The sequence below is a fragment of the Macaca fascicularis genome, chromosome 11 (assembly GCF_037993035.2).
Source record: "Macaca fascicularis isolate 582-1 chromosome 11, T2T-MFA8v1.1".
In the NCBI taxonomy this organism is placed as follows: Eukaryota; Metazoa; Chordata; class Mammalia; order Primates; family Cercopithecidae; genus Macaca; species Macaca fascicularis.
In genome coordinates this window covers 15243494-15264328 of record NC_088385.1, presented here as the reverse complement: position 1 = coordinate 15264328, position 20835 = coordinate 15243494, and the positions used below count along the sequence as shown (strand labels likewise).

Sequence of the window (20835 nt, the reverse complement as noted above, 5' to 3'; positions counted from 1 at the left end):
TGTGTTGTTAATATGTCTGCTTTTACTGTGAGATCTGCTGACGTGAGATTTAATAGCTCAGGATTGTACCCAGCCTTTCTGGTGGGGTCACAATGACTTTGAGCATGTAGTTATTATTAATTCTTCTTAGAGATAAGCAGGCTGTGTTACAGAAAGCAAAATTAATTTCTTAAAGTCCCATGCCTTCCTAGGGCAAAGCTGGAGATGGTTTATTTAATCCTCAGATCAGAAAATAAAATAAAATTCCTAGTTAAGAGTTCTGTTTAATCCTGGTAAACCTTAACCAGCCATCAGCAGGTCATTCCACAAGCAATTGTGTTACAGATCATTTTTGTTACTTTCGACACTCAGTTAAATGACACATTCATTTTGCTCTATACCTTTTTCAGATTTAACAAATATGTTGGTTTAAAAAAAAGTGAGAGCAGTTAAACCAGAATTTGGAGTTGAGGATGGGAAAAGTAGTAGTTTTCTCTTTTTAACTCTGGCTTCTAAACGTATACAGCACTAAGCAGGATACATAGTAGATGTATTGAGAGGAAATATTTGCAGCAGGGAGAATGGGTTTGTGGAAGTTTATAGGACAACACCTCGGGCAAGGAGTTATTATAGAAGGCTTGTCAGGAAGCACCCTTAAAATAGATGTATAGACTTTTTATTCTGCAAGGATGGTGAGAAACAAGAATAAACTATTAGGCTGGATACCTTTGAAAGCAGTGACTATAAATTTATATTTGTGGCTCACACACTTTGGAATCCTAGCACCTTGCAAGGGTCAGGTGGGCAGATCACTTGAGCTCAGGAGTTTGAGAACAGCCTGGGCAACGTGGCAAAACCCCGTCTCGACAGAAATTACAAAAATTAGCCAGGCTTTGTGGCCCTAGCCTGTGGTTCCAGCTACTTGGGAGACTGAGGTGGGGGGATTGCTTGAGCTTGGGAGGCGGAGATTGTGCCACTGTACTCCAGCCTGGGCGACAGAGCAAAGCCCTGTCTCTAAATAAATAAATACATAAATAATAATAAATAAAGAAAGAAATGTATGTTTGACCTCTAGGTTCGTTGCCGACAAGAGCCTTAGGGCTGAAGGGGATTTCAGAGATCATTTAGTCAGCCACCAGCATTTGATACATGAGGAAATCAGTATTCCAGAAATGTTACATGAATTCCCCAACATCATCCAGTTGAGTTTTAGAACTAGATTTGCCTCTTTTTTACAAGTAGTATAAACTAACCTATCTATCATCCTGCTGAGCTTCCTGATTTATACTTTCCAAGAGAAATAATATGATTCTTTTCTTCCTAAAGATCTCCAGCCGGGCGCGGTGGCTCAAGCCTATAATCCCAGCACTTTGGGAGGCCGAGACGGGCGGATCACGAGGTCAGGAGATCCAGACCATCCTGGCTAACACGGTGAAACCCCGCCTCTACTAAAAAATACAAAAAAAAAAAACTAGCCAGGCGAGGTGGCGGGCGCCTATAGTCCCAGCTACTCAGGAGGCTGAGGCAGGAGAATGGCCTAAACCCAGGAGGCGGAGCTTGCAGTGAGCTGAGATCCGGCCACTGCACTCCAGCCTGGGCAACAGAGCGAGACTCCATCTCAAAAAAAAAAAAAAGATCTCCAAAGATGAACATTTTATAATCTTCCCTAACAGTACAGTTCTTTTTATTAAAATTCAGAAGTTAAAGTCTTTACAAACAGTAACCATGAGACCACTAATGTTATTAGTCTTTTGTTTTGTTTTGTTTCTTTGAGAGGGTGCCTCGCACTGTTGCCCAGGCTGGAGTGCAGTGATCTTGGCTCACTACAAGCTCCCCCTCCTGTCTTTAAGAGATTCTCCTGCCTCAGCCTCCCCAGCAGCTGGGACTACAGGCACCCGCCACCACGCCCAGCTAATTTTTGTATTTTTAATAGAGATAGGGTTTCACCATGTTGGCCAGGATGGTCTTGATCTTCTGACCTCATGATCCACCCGCCTCAGCCTCCAAAGTGCTGGGATTACAGGTGTGAGCCACCGTGCCTGGCCTATTAGTCTTTTTTTTTTTTTTTTTTAATGAAGTGCCACCAAAATATGTTGAAAGCATGTCACAGAAATTTTCTTGGGAAGATCATGTTTTCCGTTTAAAATGCTGGGCTTTTTGTATTATTGCATTTAACCCTTATAATAGGATTAGGAGATACGTTTGCTCTGAGCTAAGTCACCTACCTGAGATTATGTCATTGACTTCAGAGCTGGTCAGTGGCACAGATCAAATGTAAACCCAGGGTGCTGTAATTTTCAGTCCCATGCTTATGTTACACCAAACACGCCCATCTTCTGGAAAAAGGAATTCTCTATAGCAGGCTGTTAGGAAGGGCTGACAAATCTTAAGTCTATTGAGTCACAATTGAGAATTTCGTTCCCTGCTTTTTCTGCAACATCATCTATACCAGTACCATCCAACAGAAATATAATACAAGTCACATACATAATTAAAATTTTTCCAGTATCCTTTAAAAGAAACAGGCAAAATTAATTTTAATGTTTAATAATAACATATTTAACCTAGTATATCTCAAATAATATTTCAGCATGCAATCAGTATACAAAATTATTGAGATATTTTGCGTTCTCTTTTTGTACTGAGTCTTTAAAATCTGGTGTGTATTTTATACTTACAGCACATCTCAATTTGGAGTAGTCACATTTTAGGTGCTCAGTGGCCAGGCTTGTGGCTACCTTATTGGACAGTATAGGTCTCAGCATGTATTAATTTTTACTGATGTTTTAAAGACATGGTTCTTTTGTAGAAGACCATAAGAAGTCATTGGTACCAAAAACATACTTTTATTTTCCTTTTCCCTCACACTGTACTTTTGTTTCTCGGAGTGTGTTCTTTCATCCTCTAGTCTTTATACTAGCGCTGAAATGGGAGCAGCTTATTGTACTAAATGAAAGTCATCTGCTGATGCCCAGTTCATATTTGAAATGAGTGGGATTTGAGAAAGAATCTCTGGTTATTCTGTGAAAGACAAAAGTTCTTGATTGCTTTTCTCTCATATGAGTTACAATTTCAAATGCAGACTTCTGTTCCTATTTAAATATATGCAGCGTATGATGGAATTACCTGTCGGGAGTAGTTGTTAAGCAGAACTGTATCTGAGGTGAACCACTGCAGCTTCTTTTCTAAAGGAGCTCTGTTGCCCGCTCCTTCCCCATTTCAATAATCTGCTGTCTACATTCTTTGTGTAGCTTCTTATTTCAGCCTCTTAACATGCAAAATTGGTTTTCCTAGGCTTTCTTATTCTCCTTGGTGTGCAGTAGGAAGACTGCTCCTTTCTCTGTTGTTTTCTTAGAAGAGTTAGGCAACAAATAGCCTAAACACAATATAGGCTAAGAATGCTTTCAGGGTTTCCAGTGGAAATATATGATCTAGGAACACAAAAGGCTGTCAAAATAATCAGTAAAATATTTCTTCAATGTCTATTATGTCACTGTGTGTAGAATACCATACAGTGTTCAAGTGGGTTGGTTAGGCAAGACCTATTCATTAAACAACAATCCACATGACAAGGTGACTACAGTGTCCCTCCCAACACAGAGGCAGCACGGCATGATGGTTGAGAGCCAACTCTGGGGGTGGACAGTTTTGCATCCCAGTTCTCCACCTTACCAGCTGTATCACTTTAGCTGTTACTGCATCTCAGTCTCTTTACCTACATGCCATTATAACTCTGGCCTCCTGATGTTCATGTAACATTCAAATGAAATGGCATATGCCAAGCACAGTTCCTGGTTTATAGGGACACTTGTCACTGTCATCTTAGGGTAGACTATGTAGCATACCAGGGTGAGTAGTGGATACAGTGCGTTTTGTTGTTTGAGGAAGGCTTGATGGAGTTAAGTAGGACTTGAGGCCAGTTTTGAAGTCAAATGGGTGGGCACATGCAAAATTAGTCATGGAATTGACTTCGGAAAGAAAAGTTACAATTCTTTTATCTAGAATTGCAGTGCCTGTGGTTATTTAATGAGATCTCTGTCCTCAGCCTCACTGAACATAGAGAATTTGACCAAACAGAGCAGTTTCATTAAGGACATATATTAATCTGTTCTCTCTATATTACTTCACAGTCTGCATCAACAGATCATAGAACTCATATTTAGAAATTATTCCGACTACAGGAGAAAGTTTATTTCAGGGTTAGGAGAGAGAAAGTTTTAAAGGGAGAAAAGTTGGGAATGGAAATCATAGTAATAAAATTAAATTTTTCTTGATTCACAGATAATCATTTTTGAAAGTTTACTCAACTGTGTGTTGAAAGTAGAATCATTTTTTTAAATCCGTCGGGGGGTTATGTCTTCCACTTTGTAGATGAACCTCACCTGCTGTATTCAGTGTAATTTCCCTACTTAACACCAATTAGGAGAAAGGATAGTTTGGATTAGTGAAAAATACACACCATGGGCTTTTTTTTTTTTTGTAATGGCTTTATTGAGATATAATTCACATACCATACAATTTACAAGCAATTTTTAAGGTAAAATAAGAGAGCTAACATTTTAGGAGACTCTATATTATGTGTCCTCATACTGGCTTTACAAAATACACATCATTAGCCCTATTTTACAGGTGAGGAAATTAAAGCTACCGGAGGTTAGGTAACCTTCCCAAGATCACCCAGGCGATGAGTGGTAATGCGCTGGGCTGTGCTCTGGTTTTTCTGGGGCCACTACCCATGTACTTTACTTTATTCCCTGCCACACTGAGATTCCACACTAACCACTAATGAATTGTTTATAAGAAGAGATCCTTTAGGAGTTTGCTTTTAGTAAATCGATCAGTCTTCTCAGTATGGCATTTGATAAAGTTCTGTAGCTTGGCGGTAAAACTCTTTAGCTTGATATTTAAGACCCCTCTAGGACCTAATACCACCTTTTTAGTTCTTACCTCTCCTGTTCTCTTCCTCTGCTCATCCTCTTTCAATGTCTGGACACACCTAGTGAGTGCACCCCAGATATTTCTGTCCTGTCCTTGGTCTTCATTCATTTCTTTTTTTTTTTTTTTGGGACGGAGTCTCGCTTTGTCGCCCAGGCTGGAGTGCAGTGGCCGGATCTCAGCTCACTGCAAGCTCCACCTCCTGGGTTTATGCCATTCTCCTGCCTCAGCCTCCCGAGTAACTGGGACTACAGGCGCCCGCCACCTCGCCCGACTAACTTTTTTTGTATTTTTTAGTAGAGATGGGGTTTCACCGTGTTAGCCAGGATGGTCTGGATCTCCTGACCTCGTGATCCGCCCGTCTCAGCCTCCCAAAGTGCTGGGATTACAGGCTTGAGCCACCGCGCCTGGCCCATTCATTTTCTATACCCATTTGGAATGCCTCTACCGCCATCTGAGCTTCAGCTGACAGTTTTAGTTCCCATTATAAATAGTCTTCTCAGAATGCTTCCCTTTGTTTTTACTCCTGTTTTCCAATGCCATTTTGTTTATCCTGCTACATTATATTCATCGGATACCTCTTTGTATCATCATTATTTGTGCAACTGTCTTACATTTGCTAGTAGACTATTCATCCCTCAGTGGGAACACTTGCTTTTTTATGCCCCAGAGTACCTTGATGTGTAGTAAGCCCTTGGTGATTATTTTTCAAAATAGTTATATCCTAATTTGTAACCAGGGCAACTTGTATGAAATGTACATGTCCTTAAAAATTAAGTAAACACAGATTAATTTACTGTGTTAATTTACTCAGAAAATCTTCCGTTTATGAATTTGAGAAACTAAAATTTTCAACCCAGGAAAAATAGTCTCATAAATTATGAAATGAATGGAATGTAAGTTAATGATATTTTACAGTGACTTGTAAAATGAAAATGTACAAGGAACGCATATGAAGATTTCTCATTAGAAGATGCTAATAAACCAGTTACTAGATACTGATTTTAGTCAGCTTCAGGGATAAGGGTTCCTTCATGTATTCACCCAACAAATGTTTATTGAGCCTCTGCCATGTGCCAAACAGTGTTCTAGGTGCTGGGGTACACCAGTAAATGAGACAACAATCTTTGCTTTCATTAGCTTACATCCTAGGAGAAAGAAACTTGATAGGAAGCATAATAAATAGGTAAATTACATAGTATAGCACAGTATGAGTGCTATGAAGAAAGCAGGGTAAGAGGGCTGGGGAATACCTGTGAGGTGTGGGTTGTAGTAATTAAATGGGTGATCAAAGTAGTCCTCATTGAGATAGAGGCATTTGAACAAACACTCCAAGGAGGTCAAAGAGTGAGCCATTTGAATACCTGGAGGAAGAGCAGTACAGGCAGAAGAAGCCACCAAGGCGAAACACATGTGGTATGCTAAAGGAAGAGCGAGGCCAGTGTGGCTGGAGCAGAGTGAGCATGGGAGAGTGTCGTCAGAGAGGTAATGGGAGCAGATCCGGACAATACAAGACTTCTACGTAGGCCTTGTAAAGACAGGAGCTTTTACTCTGAGAAAGAGAGTTCAGAGGGAGTCATTGGAAGGTTCCAAGCAGAGGAGCAACGTAATCTGACTTACATTGTTAGGATCACTTTAGCGTTTGTGTTGAAAACAGGCTGAATTTCCTACTGGAGAGAAGCAGGAAGGCCGGTTAGGAGGCTCCCTGGTAGTGCGTTGGAGTCAAGGTGGCAGTAATGGTGGGATTTGGGCTCTATTTTGAAGGTACAGCCAATAGGATTGGATGGTAGGGGTGTGTGAAAAAGAGGTGTCAAGGAGACTGGGAGATGCAGTTGCCGTTAACTGAGATGGAGTCTGTAGGAAGAGCAGGAGTCAGTTCTGGACATGCTGAGTTTTCGAAATGCCTGTTATACTTCCAAGTGGAGATGTTGAGTAGACAGACGGATGTATGAATGGGGCAGGGGGATCCCTGAGGGAGGAGGTATAAAGGTGGGAGTCATTAACGTACAGACAGTGCTTAAGAGGGGATCAGATAATTACTAAGAGGCAAAATATAGATGAGAAAAAGATTGAGCCGTGAGCACTCCCACCCTGAAAGTCTGGGGAGTTGAAAATGACCCAACAAAGAATATTCAGAAGTAAATATTGAGGAAGGAAGGAAATCAAATAATCAGGAAGGCAAATAAACAATGTATTTTCCAGGAGGAAGGAGCAGTCAAGTGTGCCAAGTAGTACTTTAGGTCAAGGAAGATTAAGACTGAGAATTGGTCATTGGATTTAGCAACGTCACTATCCCTGGTGATCATGGAGCAGTTTTGGTAGAGTGTTGGGGGTGAAAGCCTAAATGGAGTGGGTTCAGGAGGTAACAGGAGGAGTGGAGTTGGAGATACCAAGTAGAGGGGTTCTTTCAAGGACTTTGAAGGAACAAAGATATGGGGTAGTGACTGGAGGGAGAAGCGAAGCTGAGAGGAGATATTTTTAAGGTGGGAGAAATAGTGGTTTGTTTGATTGCAGGTAGAAAGAATGATCCTGTGCAGTGGAAAATTGATGTAGAAGAAAGGAGAATCATAAAGCTATGTTCTTGAGCAAGAGGGGATGAATTTATTTAGCAAGCAGAGAGATTGGCCTTACGAGTGTGGACAGTTCATCCAGAACAACAGGTGGGAAGGCAGAGTATCTAGGTGCATTTGCTGGGAGATGGGTAAATGTGGTGATGGAAGTCTATCAAAATTTGCTTCTGACTGTTTCGATTTTTCCATTGTAGTAGGAAGCAAGATTGTTCTTCAGCTATGAGTGAGGATGAGTGGGGACATAGAGGGAGTTTGAAGAGAAAGGGAAATGGATAGAATGGCAAATGGGAAAGAGAAAAAGTGAATGGACTGGGGAAATACAGTGATTGCTGAGGAGTATGAATTGAAAGTGAAATCAGGTAGCATTGTGGAATGTTTTTCTCTGGCCATGCTCAGTGGTATGGGCAGTGCTGACTAGGTGGAGAACTAGATTTAACTAAGGTTGTAATCTTGCCAAGTGAGTACGAACAATTGATGAGGGCAGAGGAAGTTAGGGTAAAAGGAGAGGAGTGATTGTAATAACTGATGATAGAATTTACGCTGGGCAAGGAAGGCAGACATCATGGGGATGAAGGACAGAGACAATTGGTAGATCATCAGACTGTAGGTCCTCCTGCAGGGGTTGAGATTCTGGAGTGTAGTGTAAGAGAGAGTGAGCTGGAAAGTGGAAGAGTCATCCAAGAGTAGGGTGCATGAAATCAAGCTTATGGAGGGTTTGTGGTTATTGGTAGTGACAGAGACCAGGCTAGCTCTCATGGGAGTGAGTGGCCAAGATGAGGAGTTCAAAGAACTGTGAGGCCACGGTGTTGGAAGGATCTTTGAAGGCCGGTGAAGAAGGATTATCTAATCAGTAGAAAGTGTGTATTTGCACACTTAGCACAAAGTTGAGCTAAATATTTAACAGCATATGATGACTGCTCTCTAGAAGCTTAAAGATTGTGATGTTTAATTGTAGGACAGAGTAAATACTCAGCTGTGTATGTTTTATACAACATGCTGAAACTAAACTGAATGAATTATATAAATATCTCTTTATAATTTAGTAAGAAGTCATTGACACGTATCTATAAATAAAAGCAATCCTTATTCCACAAAAGAATCATTCTTCATAATTATAGTTCCATCTTAGTTTCACCATTACAAACAAAAAGATGAATCAGGTATGGTGGCACACGCCTATAATCCCTGCTACTCGGGAGGCTGAGACGGGAGAATCACTCAAATCCAGGAGTTCGAGGTTAGCCTGGACCACGTGGTCGGACCCTGTCTCTTAAAAACACCAAAAAAATTAAGATCCCTTCCCAGCTGTTTGTATGGAAATTTGTTAAAAAAAAAAAAAAATCTAAAAAAAATCAAGAGAGCAAACAAACAACAGTTATATGAAACTTCAGAAACTTTCTTAACCAACTCCAGAGATTCCACTTCATCTCTTCCCCATGTCTTTGGCAGGTGAATGCCTGCTGCATGAGTAGGCTCTTTGCTGTAGCACGTCTGCCTCCACCATCTGAATAGCATACTTACCAAGAATCATTTGTGTTTGTTCTTGAACTTGTTTAGGCCACTGGACTTATTATAATTATGTATGTTAATTAAAATATGATACATACCAATGAAATGTGAAGGAGGAGAGATGTTTTTCTGTGACCTAAGTTAGGTGTTTTGGAAAGATTCAGGAAGGACAGATTGCTTCATATATATATATATATATCCTTAATCCACAAAATAATCAGACTCATTCTTCATAATTATAGTTCCATCTCAATTTCACCATTACAAACAAGATGAATCATATATATATATATGTATATATGTATATATGTCAAATTAGGTGGGAATAAGGGAGCTGTAAAGTATTTGGGGGACGGTTATAATCTAGAAGGCTTTGGCACTGATAGTGCTTTACAAGTTCTTGCTCTTCTTTAAAAAATGAAAACTGTAAGTGGTAGATGCATTTAGGTGTGATTTGCTTAGGAACTCCAGTCAGCTAAACTAGACAAGAAAAAGCTGTGGTCCTGCATCAGAAATCAGTGTGTTCATGTCCATTTATTTGTTTTAAGTTAAAACAATGTTTTGAGTATGTATGTATCATTTTTAATGATTTCCCCCTTAACTGACTTTTTCCACTGACTACTAATCCAGATGAGAAGGCACTTATTTATGATATTTAATTTAGTAGCCAAATTATATTTAGTGTTTAAGGATTTGGTTTTTTTTTTTTTTTTTTTTGGTTTGTTTGTTTTAAAAATTGTGCTTGTTTTATGTATCAAGTCCCATCTTATCATTCCAAAAAAATTTTCAGGTAGCATCTGGATAGTAGATTTAATCAATAGATCTTTTAAGCTAAAAATTTTATAAATAAAGCCATTGAAATTAATTTTTTTCTCAGTTCATTTTGTATTTAAAATATTTTACTAGCTGCATGTAGTAGCTCATGCCTGTAATCCAAGCACTTTGGGAGGCCAAGGTAGGAGGATCGCTTGAGGCCATGAGTTTGAGAGCAGCCTGGGCAATATAGCGAGACTCTGTCTCTACAAAAAAATTGTAAAAAATTTGTGGGGAACCATGGCACATGCCTGGAGTTTCAGCTACTCAAGAGTCAGAGGCAGGAGGATCACTTGACCCCAGGAGGTCAATAATTGAACCCACATCAAAGGGTGGTTGTGAGAATTAAATGAGACAGTCCATTTAAATGCTTAATACAGTACCTGGCACATCGTAGGCATTCATTAAATGTTAGATATCATTTTCTTAATCAGTACCATGTGTCATTGTATAATTAATAGGTCTCTAACAAAGGTACTCAATAAATATTTTTTGACTTAATATAGGTTTAAGTTGTAATTTCTATAAAATGTAGGCTATTAAGGTTACTTGTCAGAAGTGTACATCGTTGTATTCTTTCTATGGAAAATCAATTTTGACAGTTCTTATTGACTTGCAACATGTTTTCTCTTAGAATTTCTTGTTGTCTTTTGATTGTGTACAGTATATAACACTATTAGAGTCACCTCATTTCTCAGAAACTTCTGTAATATCTTCATTATTGAATTGAGTGGATAGGGATATTACTAATTTCCTTTACTATTAATTTAACATATCTGTAGTACCATTGGTAGAAAGGACTATTGGTGAGAAAGTCCCCAAAGGCTGATTTAATTTAACTCCAGTGACCCACTTCTGTTCTTACATGGGTGATCCTGAACCAGTTCCTGTACCCTGTTGTTGATCAGATAGTACTAGATACACTCAGCTTGGGTTCACACATAGAAAAACAAATGTAACCTTTGCACATGTACAGAAGTTTAAAGGTTGTAGTAAACACCATTAAGATCTATGTAGCCTGATTGTTAACCTAACAGAAGCATGAGACCATCAGAAGACTTGGGCTCTGGCATATCTGAAGGGTGTTGGCCAATCTAAGAAATCCACCTAGTTCCAAAAGCTGTTTATTGACATTGTCATCTCAACAAGAGATGGTTGCATACACAATCTGGATTTATGCTGTCCACGTTTTTGTTTGTTTGAGACAGAGTTTTGCTCTTGTTGCCCAGGCTGGAGTGCAATGGCGCAATCTCAGCTCACCACGACCTCCGCCTTCTGAGTTCAAGTGATTCTTCTACAGGCATGTGCCACCACACCTGGATAATTTTGTAGTTTTAGTAGAGATGGGGTTTCTCCATGTTGGTCAGGCTGGTCTTGAACTCCAGACCTCAGGTGATCTACCTGCCTCGGCCTCCCAAAGTGCTGGGATTTACAGGCATGAGCCACCGCACCCGGCCGTTGTTCACCTTTTATGTAAAATAAAGTATATTTATTGTGCCAAATGTAGTAAATGAATCGATTAGGGAACTGGCATGTTTCAGAAGGATAATATAGGAAGAAAATTGCCAATTTTCTTTCAGGTAGTTGGAAAAGATTTGTAGAAAAGGTAGTATTCCAAGAGAAGGAAGAAATGACCAAGATGGCTTAGACTAATTATTCCAGGCTTGGAACATCTCCTGAGAGTCAGGAGGGGGATGACTAAATGAAACAGGTTTGTGTGGGCTTGCCTGCTAAATGGTGGATGGATGTCAGTTGAACAGATTCGTTTTGAGTGCAACTCTATACCTGGGCTGAAGGTGCGAAAACAAGACTCGGTCCAAGATCTCACTCATTACTTCATTACATAACAGGGGAGATGAGAATTATCTGTTAATGTTAACACACTATGCTAGGTGCTTAATTAATGGTGTGAACAAAGTACTTTGGAAGGACAGGGAACTGAATGGTTAATTATGCATCAGTGGGAAAGAGTTCATAGATGAGGTTACACAAAGTAGGAAGAGTGTCTTCCGGAAGGAGGACAGGGCTTTCTAAGCACGAGAACGGTGTGAACAGAAGCACAGAGGACGGGTATACATTTGATGCTGGGGGTGCTGTATGGGACAGGAGCAGGGAATGAGACTCAAGGAAATGAAAAGAATGTGGATAAAGCACCCAGCCGGGAGTTCATCATAACAGAGATTCCTCTAGTTGTTCAGAACATGGTTTGGAGAGAAAACCACTGCAAACTTCAGGAGCTCCTGGTGACTTTTTTGGTTATCTTGGCTACTGAGCAGTGAATTGGGTATAGAGAGGAGAGGATCAATGGAAGAGGTGATTCCAAAAGGATTTGGCAGCTGTTTGGATGAGGGTCATGGGGAAGAGAAAGCCCCATTTTATTTTCGAGCTCAGCTGGCTAGGTCGATGTTATTACCCTAAACCAATTTGGGGATTACAGAGATGAGGCAGGAGTTGGGGGCAGAACAGGAAGAAAGAGAGTATGTTTAGTTTCTGACATTTTAAATGTGAAGGGCCTGTGGAACATCCTGATAGCCAGTAGGTAGTTGGAGATATGGGTTGGAAATTTAAGAGGAGATACACACACACACACACACATGCACACACATGCCATCAGCATGTAGAACTGGTAATTAAGGCTATATAAATAAGTGCAGCCTTCAAAGAGAGTATTTAGAGTGAGAAGAATGACTAGAACTGTATCTTAGAGAACCAGCGTGTTCTGTGTGGGAAGAAAATGTTGTGTGTCCATATATTCTAAAATCGTATAAACTGTTGTTTTCTTTTGTATTCTTTGTTCCACTTCTCTAGTAATGAAGATAATAGAGATTTGACTATATGAATGATGTGTGGGCTTCCAGCATATTATTTTAAATAGCCTTTGTTGTTCTTAAATTTTTTTTTTCTTAAAACTTGTCTATATGTCATTTTGCTGGGTTTTTGGACTTCACTGATCTGAATGAGTTGTATTTCAAGGAAACTGGGCATTTTTATCATCGCATTAAACTTCACTCTTTCAGAATGATCATGTTTACCATATTATTAGTCACTTTAACTGCTCTTCCTCTCCATAGGAGCTGATGCAGCAGAATGGGATTGGTTATGTGTTAAATGCCAGCAATACCTGTCCAAAGCCTGACTTTATCCCTGAGTCTCATTTCCTGCGTGTGCCTGTGAATGACAGCTTTTGTGAGAAAATTTTGCCATGGTTGGACAAATCAGTAGATTTCATTGGTAAGTAGCTCAAATAATATTACAGGTCCTGTGGGTGATCGTCTCATGTGTAGGTGGACCCCCTCAGCCCTGCTTTTTTTCTTTAGAGAAAAGGAGCCTATTTCAGAGATTTCAAAAGTCTGAAAATAACACATGGTGCAGCTTACTCATCTAGTGGTCAAGGTGACGTGTGTGTCACGCTGTCCCTAAGGACTGACCTTGTGACATTCTAGCTAACATTTAACACCACCAAGGTTAAGCTTCACAGGATCTGTAATTATATATTTGCAAGTGTTTGAAAATCAGTTAAGCTTTTAGGGTTAAATTCTTCCTCCAACTTTTCCAAATCCTACACAAGCCTTTGGGAAACTTTGGTAATATTCCCTGTTGCCTCGTTGCTATGTTTTCCACAGAGAAAAGTTAAATCTTGTGAAAACAAATCCCACTACATTTAAGTCTTTATGTCAGTGTGTCTAAGCCGGGGTCCACATGCCAGTAATTTCAGGTAATATTTGATCTAATAGAATGTTGACACACACACACACACTCTCTCTCTCTCTGTCTCTCTCTCTCTGTCTCTCATTTGGTCACTTCCCTGGCAGTGGTCTTGACGGTATCTCCTCTGTGCCATACTTTGTTCTGCTTCCTGGGCCTGTTCAATTCTGGAGCTTCTCTGGCCCCTGGGTACTGTTGAGGCATTTTGGTGCCACAGGATCAGATCTGCTGGGTGGTAACTTGGTGACGTGTATTTGGAATGTGGCTTTAGTGGACAGTGGCTGAACAGAGGAGAAACACTACTAGCTCCTTAGTAACATACCACATGTGCGACTCTTGATGTTCCATGTAAGAATTTTTTTTTTTTTTTTTTGAGACGGAGTCTCACTCTGTCGCCCAGGCTGGAGTGCAGTGGCGTGGATCTCAGCTCACTGCAAGCTCCGCCTCCTGGGTTCACACCATTCTCCTGCCTCAGCCTCCTGAGTAGCTGGGACTACAGGCACCCACCACCATGCCCGGCTAATTTTTTGTACTTTTAGTAGAGACGGGGTTTCACCGTGTTAGCCAGGATGGTCTTGATCTCCTGACCTTGTGATCCGCCCACCTCAGCCTCCCAAAGTGCTGGGATTACAGGCGTGAGCCACGGCACCTGGCCCTATGTAAGAAATTTTTTCCTCCCCAGTTACATAAGTTTGAGCACTCTAATCCATAATTAAATACTCTGAATTGGTTACCATAATTAAAAATAAAAGAACCAGTTCCTTTAAAAAAGTGGAATTGGCCGGGCGCGGTGGCTCAAGCCTGTAATCCCAGCACTGTGGGAGGCCGAGACGGGCGGATCACGAGGTCAGGAGATCGAGACCATCCTGGCTAACACCGTGAAACCGTTTTTTTTTTCTACTAAAAAATAAAACAAAAAACTAGCCAGGTGTGGTGGCGGGCGCCTGTAGTCCCAGCTACTCCGGAGGCTGAGGCAGGAGAATGGCGTGAACCCGGGAGGCGGAGCTTGCAGCGAGCTGAGATCACACCACTGCACTCCAGCCTGCAACAGAGCGATACTCCTCTCAAAAAAAAAAAAAAAAGTGGAATTGGCCAGGCGTGGTGGTGGGTCACACCTGTAATCCCAGCACTTTGGGAGGCCAAGGCAGGCGGATCACGAGGTCAGGAGAAGGAGACCATCCTGGCTAACACGGTGAAACCCCGTCTCTACTAGAAATACAAAAAAGTAGCATGGTGTGGTGGCGGGTGCCTGTAGTCCCAGCTACTTGGGAGGCTGAGGCAGGAGAATGGCGTGAACCCGGGAGACGGAGCTTGCAGTGAGCTGAGATCACGCCACTGCACTCCAGCCTAGGTGACAGAGCAAGATTCCATCTCAAAAAATAAAAAAAATAAAAATAAAGTGGAATTGGCCAGGCACAGTGGCTTATGCCTGTAATCCCAGCACTTTAGGAGGCCAAGGCAAGCAATTACTTGAACCCAAGAGTTCAAGACCAGCCTGGGCAACATAGCAAAACCCTGTCTCTACCAGTGCACCTGTGGTCCCAGCTATTTGGGAGGCTGAGGTGGGAGGATTGCTTGAACCGGGAGGTGGAGGTTACAGTGAGCCAAGATTGTGCCACTGAACTCCAGCCTGGGCAGTACAGCCAGACCCTGTCTCAAAAACAAAAATTGAAAATATGTGTATTAAGCCCCGTACTATAATTTTCACCTGTGAGGGGAATATTCTGTTTAATGCTTTTGGAACTTTGAGTAATTCCAAAACACTTGTCTTTTTTTCAAGATTTCCAGGTTTCTGAGGGTTTCATCTTCAGTTAGGATTCATTCTATGAAACATGTGAAGATAAATGACTTAGTTCACATTAAAATAATCACAAACAAATGGCCAGGTGGCTCACGCCTATAATCCCAGCACTTTGGGAGGCCAAGGCAGGCGGATCACCTGAGGTCAGGAGTTCAAGACCAGCCTGGCCAACATATAGTGAAACCCGGTATACAAAAATTAGCTGGCCGTAGTGGCACATGCCTGTAGTCCCAGCTACTTGGGAAGCCGAGGCAGGAGAATCGCTTGAATCCAGGAGGCAGAGGTTGCAGTGAGCCAAGATCGTGCCACTCCACTCTAGCCGGGGCAACAGAATGAGACTATCTCAAAAAATAACTAAATAAATAAAAATAAATAAATAAATCACAAACCCCCACAAGTTAACACACACCCTCCCATTGTACTTCTAAACAACATTCAGCGAATCATTCAGTTTTTGCCTCTTTAAAAATAACAATTGGCCGGGAGTGGTGGCTTATGCCTGTAATCCCAGCACTTTGGGAGGCCAAGATGGGGGGATCACCTGAGGTTGCTGGAGTTTGCGACAGTGTGGCCAACATGTCTCTACTAAACATATAAAAATTACTGGGTGTTCTGGCAGGCACCTGTAATCCTAGCTACTTGGGAGGCTGAGGCAGGAGAATCTCTTGAACCTGGGAGGTGGAGGTTGCAGTGAGCTGAGACCATGCCATTGCACTCCACCCTTGGCAACAGAGTGAGACTTCGTCTCAAAAAAAAAAACAAAACCAGTTATGGTTAACGTTCCCATTGCATGTCACATTGATCCAGAGACACTGGCTCTAATTTCAGCTAAAAATCAGATTTCAAAATCTATCTAGAAAAGAACATGGTTTTCTTAAGTCATGACAATATGTAGGCTTTAGGAGAAAAAGTTTAAAGTTTAGTAGAAAAGAGTTAGAAGAGAAGAGAGAATATGAATAAGTTTGCTCCCAACTTATTTTCTCCTTTAATGAGAGATACTGGGGTCATCATGTCACTTTCATTCATACAAAAGAACTTTAACTGCTTTGTAACTTGGTTAAACACATGCACACAAAACACATACTATAATGTATTTGTAATATCTGCAAATACTTACCAGTATTTCATTTGCTTGGTCCTATTAGAGCCATCATCCTTATCCCACCCAAGTAATTCAAGGCAAAAATCTCCAGGCCACTTTTTGAATTCAGCCCGTATTCACTATAATTGCTAGTCCTCTCTCCTCCATGGCGTTTTAAGCCATGGTTAGTATGATGTACCCCCTTAATGACTTACAGGCTCATAGGGATTTTTTCTTTTCTTTTTGTTAGTTAGATTAGATTCTGGTAAGTCTCCGGGTTTGTTGGAGGGACTCAGGTTTATGTGGAGTTTTGTCTTTCTTTTTAGTTAATGTGCTAGTAACAGAGTTTGCCCATTTGTATTATGGGATACTCATGAGGTGCCCCCAAACCCAGCTGTGTATACAGCCTCTTGCTTCCTCTTCACTGTCTCCTGGGCTCTTGCTCCAGCTCTCCCATGCGCAACTCGTGACTGCATGGACACAACATAGAGAAGTGATTAGGACCATGTATTTTGGAGGCAAACTGTCTGTATTTGAGTCCTTCCTACCCTGGTTATTAAGTGAAGTGGTTTGAGTAAGTTACTTCAAACTTCTGTGCATTTCAGTTTCTTGATCTGGAAACTGAAGATAATATACCTACCTTGTAGGAATACTGCGAGGATTAAAATAGATAATGTAAAATGAAAAAAAGAAGAAAAAAAGTAAACCAAAAAGAGAAAATAAAAATAAGTAAAATAGACAACGTTATGTGCATTGAAGACCTTGTAAAGTACCGGACTCATAATTGGCTGTTAATAAATATTTTAAAAATTGTTACCTGAAGTTTCTCCTTTTTTCTGTCCTTTGAGCTGGACTCTGTAACCCCTCTTAGTTATGACTTACTTCTTTTTAGCCTTTGTAACTTCCCATCCTCACTACATCTTTGCCCTTTTCATGTGCAGTTCTCTCTCCCCTTTGTTAACCTAGATTTTAGCCTTAATTTCAGTAATGGCCACCTGCCCGTTTCCAGTTTTCATCATCATTGCCTTCTTGTTCTTTATTCAGAAACCTGAAGAGGCTCCTTAGTTTTGTACATTAAAAAGGTAGCCTTGGCCGTGTGCAGCGTGTGTAATCACAGCACTCTGGGAAGCGGAGGCGGGAGGATTGCTTGAGGCCAGGAGTTTGACACCAGCCTAGTCAACATAGCAAGATCCTGTCTCTATAAAAAAAATGTTTTTAATTAGCCAGGCATGGTGGTGTGCACCTGTAGTCCTAGCTGGGAGGCTGAGGCAGGAGGATCGCTTGAGCCTAGGAGTTCATAGTTACAGTGAGCTATGTTTGCACCATGGAACTCCAGCCTGGGTGAACAGAGTGAGACCCTGTCTCAGAAAAGAAATGTAGCCCTTAGCCTAACATTCCCAACACCCTCCAACACCTGCTTCCCGCCTTTGAAACCTTCTCTCTGGTTACTTCTCCAAGGCAGGATGTTTTCTGAGCACTTTGCTCAGTCCCACCACAGGGCTTTCTTGCACACATTTCCCTTCTCCTCTCTGCCAGGTCTGTGTGTATTAATTCCTTTGCTTGAAGACACAGTTTAGGGCTCATGTCTCCCAAGATGCGTGCTGATGAACCTCAACTCCAGTATAATCACTTGTTTTTTTCATTTTTAAAAGACGTCATCAAAAGAGTTGTGGTTATAAAAACAGTTGTAAGCACATTGCAGAAAATTTGAAAAACAGAGAAAAGGAAACCTATAACCTCAACGTTGTAACACATGTTACTGTCATTGTTTTATTTCCTTTCAGCCTTCTTATTTTTTATTAAAATCGCTTTAAAAATATGTATCAGCCAGTATCAGCTAGATGCCTACTATGTGCCTAGTGTTAAATCTTTTGGGGGATTGTTAGAAGCAAGCAAGATCCTTCTGGGTCCTTATAATCTAGTTTTTGAGAGTATTTTATTTAATTTTATTTATTTATTTATTCATTTATTTTTTTGAGACGGAGTCTCGCTCTGTCGCCCAGGCTAGAGTGAGTGGCGCAATCTTGGCTCACTGCAACCTCCACCTCCTGGATTCAAGCAATTCTCCTGTCTCAGCCTCCTGAGTAGCTGGGACTACAGGTGCCCACCACCATGCCCAGCTAATTTTTGTATTTTTAATAGAGATGGGATTTCACCATATTGGTCAGGCTGGTCTTGAACTCCTGACCTTAGGTGATCCACTGACCTCAACCTCCCAAAGTGCTGGGATTAGAGGCGTGAGCCACCACGCCCGGCCGAGATAATTATTAAAATTAATGAGAGAGTATTGTCAACGTTAAAAAACAAAAACCCAGACTACTTCCAGTAAGGATTTGAAGCAGTTTTCAATAATAGGTTAGAACCAAAACATACACATATTCTCACACATACTCATTAAAATGAGATAAAGGAGCAATAATCAAGTAATAAGGGGCTAGGAAATGTACAGTAACTGACAAAAAATCTGAATTGCTACTTCCTATTGAAATTGAGTAGAAACCTTAGCTTTGAGCTTCTTAGCAGCGGGGCAGAAGGGGAAGGAAACACTGAGAGTAACGTGGGATAAATGATAGCTGAGAAGGAAGGGGACGCTGGAGGCACAGGAAGGCATGAGACTGTGTACATGAGTTTCTATGTTCTTATTTGTATAGCATACAATTCTTTGAGTGTTGCTTGGTATTCATTTGTTATTGTTTTATTGTGTTTGGTTTCCCTATCTAGAAGGAAGCTGCTTGCTGCTTGATTATTCATATACTACCCAAAACCTCTATGTTGCTTTATATATGATGAATAATTGTTATATATAATAATCATTGCACTAGAAACTTATAAGTTTATATAAGTTATGTATATTTATAACATAGGCAGTGAGATTGAAGAGCCTTGTATTATTTAGCTGCCAAAGCAAGATTCATTGCATATCTGTGAATCGTAAGAATTTTAACAGAAGGTTCAGTAGACATTTGGTAGTATCTACCAAGAATGAAAAGGGAGAATTCAGCTTCATGACTGAGCACACATGTAATTATTTAGAATTAAGGTAGTCATGGAACTGGCCAAAATGTTAGTAGCTTCCAGGCTGTGTGGAATAACCTCATCCCCTGCCACATGTACATACTGTTAAGCCCCTCAGCAGTGAGAGATGGCAGCACTGCCTGGATTTCCCTGGTTCTTTGGTTCTAACAAAGTGTCCATGAGTCCTTCCACCGTGGTGTGGGGAATTGAGGTAATGCAACAAAGACAATACCTCCTGGGTATCAAGGAAGGGATGAAAGTTCTCTTGGATCTCATTAAAGTGAATGGCTAAACCTGATTCATAGCATATACAAGGTTTTCTTCTAAAATTTAATAAATAAAGTTGAGCCATTTTATGACATACAGAAAAGTTGTCTGAAGAAAAATAAGGAGGCCAGGGGCATTGGCTCACGCCTGTAATCCCAGCACTTTGGGAGGCTGAGGTGGATGGATCACTTGAGGCCAGGAGTTAGAGACCAGCCTGCCCAACATGGTGAAACCCCGACTCCACTAAAAATACAAAAATTAGCCAGGCATGGTGGTGCACACCTGTAATCCCAGCTACTCTGGAGGCTAAGGCAGGAGAATCACTTGAATCCGGGAGGCAGAGATTGCAGTGATCCGACATCACACCACTGCACTCCAGCCTGGGCGACAGAGCAAGACTATCTCAAAATAGTAGTAATAATATTAATAAATGTAATTATATCTCTTATGTAATCAGGGAAAATTTGAAGTGTCACATAACAGGAATAAATTAAACATTACCCATATCTTAGGGGAAATTACTAACATAAGCCAGGAAACCCGAGTTAGTAATAGCTTATTAACAGATTGCTTATTAACAAATAGTTTTGGACCCCAGTTGTCCTGCTGGGGTCAGTGGTGAGGGAATTACCTTCCCCTATCTCCTGAAAAGAATTTGCAAGGATAAATATGATGTACACAGAGGGGATTTGCGTAGAGGTTTTCAGGTGGAAGACATTGAGTAAGTAAATGGAAACAAGATTTCACTGCTGAACAAAATGGTTAGTAGTGACCTTTCTTGCATTTGACTCATACAGAGAAAGCAAAAGCCTCCAATGGATGTGTCCTAGTGCACTGTTTAGCTGGGATCTCCCGCTCTGCCACCATCGCTATTGCCTACATCATGAAGAGGATGGACATGTCTTTAGATGAAGCTTACAGGTGAGGGCAGGGAAGTGTCTTCTGTGACTGGCTTTTCATTGGACCTGAAACATAAAGAATTATGAGGATGGGTAACCAAAGTAAAGCAGGTCATGATTATTTTAGTCACACTTTTTACAGGTTACTGTGGATTTTTTAATGATCTCGCGAAGATTGGAAAAGAATGCTGTTTTACTGTTTAGCATTAATTCTGCCCTCACATGTGTCAGATTCATCCTCGGCCACTTTTTATGTTTAAG

At 40.9% G+C, this 20835-nt stretch overlaps 1 protein-coding gene across 7 annotated transcripts in view; it reads left to right on the top strand.

Annotated features, from left to right (window-relative positions):
- DUSP16 (dual specificity phosphatase 16) overlaps positions 1-20835 on the top strand; it is a 92083-nt gene that overhangs the window by 65536 nt on the left and 5712 nt on the right. For all 7 annotated transcript variants that reach the window (XM_074006291.1, XM_005570177.5, XM_065523767.2 and 4 more), the window contains 2 exons: positions 12878-13037; positions 20473-20596. In XM_074006291.1, coding sequence (XP_073862392.1) covers positions 12878-13037; positions 20473-20596 — 284 coding nt within the window. The remainder of the gene's footprint in view (positions 1-12877; positions 13038-20472; positions 20597-20835) is intronic.